The sequence below is a fragment of the Cynara cardunculus genome (genome assembly GCF_001531365.2).
Source record: "Cynara cardunculus var. scolymus isolate 2C chromosome LG 3, CcrdV1, whole genome shotgun sequence".
Lineage (NCBI taxonomy): Eukaryota > Viridiplantae > Streptophyta > Magnoliopsida > Asterales > Asteraceae > Cynara > Cynara cardunculus.
This window is the reverse complement of record NC_037530.1, coordinates 30877534-30882210: the sequence shown is the minus strand read 5'-3', so window position 1 is coordinate 30882210 and position 4677 is coordinate 30877534. Positions and strand designations below refer to the sequence as shown.

The 4677-nt window shown below is 30.0% G+C and overlaps 1 protein-coding gene across 1 annotated transcript; it reads right to left on the bottom strand.

Moving 5' to 3' along the window:
* Window positions 1-203: 203 nt before the first annotated feature.
* LOC112510127 (cytochrome P450 71A1-like) lies at window positions 204-3447 on the bottom strand. The gene is made up of 2 exons (XM_025115432.1): window positions 2554-3447; window positions 204-812 (listed from the first exon to the last, which is right to left on the bottom strand). The coding sequence occupies exons 1-2, from the start codon at window positions 3445-3447 to the stop codon at window positions 204-206; spliced, it is 1503 nt and encodes a 500-aa protein (XP_024971200.1).
* Between the last annotated feature and the right edge of the window lie 1230 nt (window positions 3448-4677).

The window sequence follows — 4677 nt, the reverse complement described above, 5'->3', positions numbered from 1 at the left end:
CAAGATCCTTAAGGTACAAAACACTTAAACCATACCACAACACACTGCATTAAATGGTGTAACATATTTCTTCATCTCATGATTAATGGTGGAACTGGAAACCAAACACCTGTTCTTGAAAATAAATATTTATTTTGGTACAAATTAAAACATAAATATGAAAATTTATTTTGAAAGACCGAAAGTTTTTGGGTGATAATCATTTACAAGTTAACATGAGCTAAAAGGCAAAGCTCATTTCTCTTGTGCATGGTTATTCCAGGCAAAACCTCAAAGTCTACATCTTCCTTCCTCATGCCATCAGGCAAATCCCAATCAAACAAGTAAATAAGATTAGCAAGTAAAAGATCCACCATAACATCTCCCATCGAGATTCCTGGACAGATTCTTCGTCCGGCCCCAAACGGTATGAACTCAAAATCATTCCCTCTAAAGTCAATATCGCTACCGATAAATCTCTCGGGCAAGAACAACTCCGGGGTCTCCCAACATTTAGGGTCCCTTCCGATAGCCAATGCATTCACGAAAACTAGGGTTTTTTGCTTGATCTTGTAGCCATGTAAAATGGCATCTTTTGTTGTTTCTCGTGGTATTAGAAGAGGAGCCGGAGGGTATAATCTTAAGGTCTCTTTTACCACTGCCTTTAGATAGGTAAGTTTTGGAAGATCATCCTCATCTACTTTACCCTTCTTTCCAACCACATTTCTTACTTCTTCTTGTGCTTTCTTCATTACTTTAGGGTTCTTTATTAGTGCTGTCATCGCCCAAACCACGGTAACAGCAATAGTATCCGTTCCCGCTACCAATACATTCTAAAACAAGAAGAATGGAAACAAATAGATATTGGAACCAAGAAAGCAAAGAAAGAAAGAAAGACCGTAAGATCCTAATTAATTCCCAAAATAATAGCTAGGTGATGCCACCAATAAACAAATGACATATGTTTGTAAGTTCCAGATTGTGAAACAAATACATGTAAAACCATATCATAAATCATAAACTAGAACAAAATTATTTGTTAAACAATATCGTGCTGAGATTGGCTCGTGTTTCTAACTTTTGAGTGGTTGTGAGAAAACCAAAAAATATTGAACACCATGTGAGCCAGACTCAATTGTATTATTTCACATGTATATATATACATATATATATATTTATATATATATATATATATATTGTTTTATCTAAGATTTAAATTATTGATTAACATGTATTTGTTTCATAATATGAAACTATTTGATATGTTTATTTTAGAGTTAAATGCATGAAATAGCAACTTACTTTCATAAATTTTCTATTTTTGTTTTTCTTTATTACAATAATGTACTTTTAAATTATTTTTTATTAAAACATCGTACTTTAAAAAATCTACCCATAATAGCAATGCTAACCTGTTACCTTATAATCCGGTTAAACCCCTTGACTTTTTTTTTGCGTGTGTGGCTTTAATGAGGTGATGTGGATGACACATCAGTTTGATGACTTGACTAAAATAAAAAAAAAATCTATTTCAAATTATTATTAGTGATTTTCATTTTTCATTACTATGATCTAAAAAAACAAATTAATTTTTTTGACTTTTCCTTATTAAGTTAATTACATGCAAATTAAATATTCTAGAGTAAAATATTTCTTAAATAAATATGAAACATTATTTTCGAGATTCATTTTCTTTGTAAAAAAGATAACACTTCTTATTTTATGTTGTTTAAATAAATACTTATCTTTAAAGTTCTCTTTAAAATGTTAACGACATAAATTGTGATATATAATTTTTTAATATTGTTATATTAATAAATAATTCAAAAATTTAATATATAACGTCAAGTAAAAGTTTTTGAACAAATATAATATATTCTTTAAAAGATAATATTTTTTTGGTAAGAAATGAACAATTCTTATTTTCTTTTTCAAAAAACACATATTTTTAGGATTTTTTTTAATTCATTTAATATATTTATTAAATAACATGTAAAATATCTAAATATTAAAATTAAAAATATAGTGTTTAATAAAAACTAGTAGATGTTATAATAAAATAATTTTAAAAGTACAATGATGTAGTAAGAAAGTCACATCCCTATAGTATATATGGACAACCTAATGAGGTGGCATGAAAACCTGATATAATGGGTAAATCTAAATCAAAAGATTACCTAATACTATAATAGGTAAATTTTTCAAAGTATAATGTCCTAATAGAAAATAGTTTGAAAGTACATTGTTGTAATAAGAAAAACTGGAAGTACAATGCTATAATAAAGAAATTTATAAAAGTAGATTGTTATTTTGTACATTTTACCCTTTATTTTATTTCATAATCTGAAAAAAGAGTACCGTATGTTTCACATTCATGAATAATATACATGTATTGGCTATAAAATTGGTCTAACTACAAAAGTTTTGAGGGAAAATGACCATGCATACTAGTATACGTCCATATCTCTATCACTATAAATGCATTTGTGCATAGATATTAAAGTAAACGTTTTACTTCAGAGATATATCATAAACTTTTATTGAGCCAATATAAAGAGAGCATATAGTGATTACCATGAGCACGGCTTTAATGTGATCGTAAGTGAGATTGAAGAGTTGATCTTTCTTAAGTCGTAGTAAAATGTCGATGAAGTCCTCTTCTTCCTGATCATGCGACTTATTAGGGTTTTGAAGGTTGAGGTGTTCATCAATGAGTTGTTGGTAAAATGAATCAAAATATTTGAAGCATTTCTCTACCCGATCCACCTTGCCCAATAACCTATCAACCAAACCCATAAAAGGCAGACCAGGCCAAAGATCTGAAAGAAAGAGCTCTGCCAGCACTACCTGAAATTCAGTAAGTAATTGAAGAACCTCCTTTATTTCATGTCCATCTTGGTACCTCATACCAAAACCTACTCTTAACATCATGTTACTGGTCATGCTCTTCATGATTTCACTCAAGTTTACATGCTTAAAGGAAAGAGCCAACTCATGTATATTCTTCATAGTAGTTGAGACATCATCTTCTCGGATATGTCTAAAAGATTGAACCCTTTTAGGGCCTAACAAATGAAGCATGAGAATCTTTCTCATCTCTCTCCAGTTCTTGTTGTAGGGTGAAAAAGCTACATCGAGGCCATCATAAGACACCTTTAATTGACCACGTAATGGTGGCCTACTGCAGAAAATAATATCTTGGGTTTTCATGACTTCTTTAGCTAGACTTGCTGAAGAAACAACGATGGCTGGGATGAAACCGAAGCGAAGAGATATGATCGGGCCATAGGATTTGGAGAGGTGCCATAGAGAAGTATGGAGGTTTGAGAGATGGATTTGGTGCAAGTTTCCAATAAAGGGAAGTGTTGGAGGGCCTGGTGGATTGAATCTTGATTTGCTTATGAAAGTTTTGGAAAGAAGACAGACAAGGGGAAGAGAGAGAAGAAGGAAGAGAAAATGCAGTGCCATTTGTTGAAATATTATGATCCTCTGCAAGTAGTTTTTTTTGGTTATATAGACGTAAATAATGAAGTCATGACGATATCCATATGATTAAGTCAATTGCACGTTTTTGTTTCCTTTTTAGTTTTCTACAGAGCTGAGAGTGATATATGGTCATAGATAGATAGGTGTTGGTCCTTGTGCAATTTAAAATTATTAAATTATTAAACATAAATTATTAAAACATTTGATATATCTAATCCTAGACACATTCAAATAAACGTTTTTGTTTAATTTAATGAATTTGGTCCTTGTGCTTTATAGTTTTTAATTTAAGTAATGTATATATCTGGTCTATGTAGTTGTCAGTTGCTATCATATATCATGTCTATATTGAAATATTTGTTATACTTTTGGAAGTTGTGGTTGCCATTATGTTAAAAATGGCTAATAATTTATGGATATCTATTTTTTTTTTTAACGGCCAATAAATTAAAAACCAAGACTAGCAAGCGGCTAGATCGGCGAGCAAAAAACAAGAAAAACAGCTACACCATGTTCCGGTTATGGATATCTATTTTAATTAACTCCCTATATGATGAATTATTATTATTATTATTAATATTGAATACATATATCCTATATATATTACGATTTCTGTAAAATATATTAATATTATCTATATTATATTATATACGGGGGTTCAAGGGAAATTCTTAAAAAAATGAAAAACTGAAGAACACCCTGGTAAGCGTTCATCTGAACAGTATGAACATGTGCATATAAGTAATTGAAGTTGTTTTTTGGTTTATGAACGTGTGCATGTTATGCATCTATGCATACTGGACAAATTGCTTACAAATTACTTGTATGTACGGTCTAGATGAACGGTTATCAAAGTGTTCCCCAGTTTTTCATTTTTTAAAGTTTCCTCTTGAACCTGACTCTCTCTCTCTATCTATATTTCTCTCTCTCTCTCTCACACACACACACACACATACACATACACACACACACACATATATATATATATATATATATTAATATTAAATTTTTATTGTAGCTACTTTAATATACAAAACTTTTACGTCTTAATTATATTATAGATAATATTATTTTAGAATAAGTGAATATGCAATACAAATTATTTTATTTATTTGTCAAGTTTCAGTTTTTATGTTTTAACTTTATCTATACTATATTATAAAGCATTTGACAAAAACTCTTAAAAACCACTTTTTATGCGTAAAGTACTGT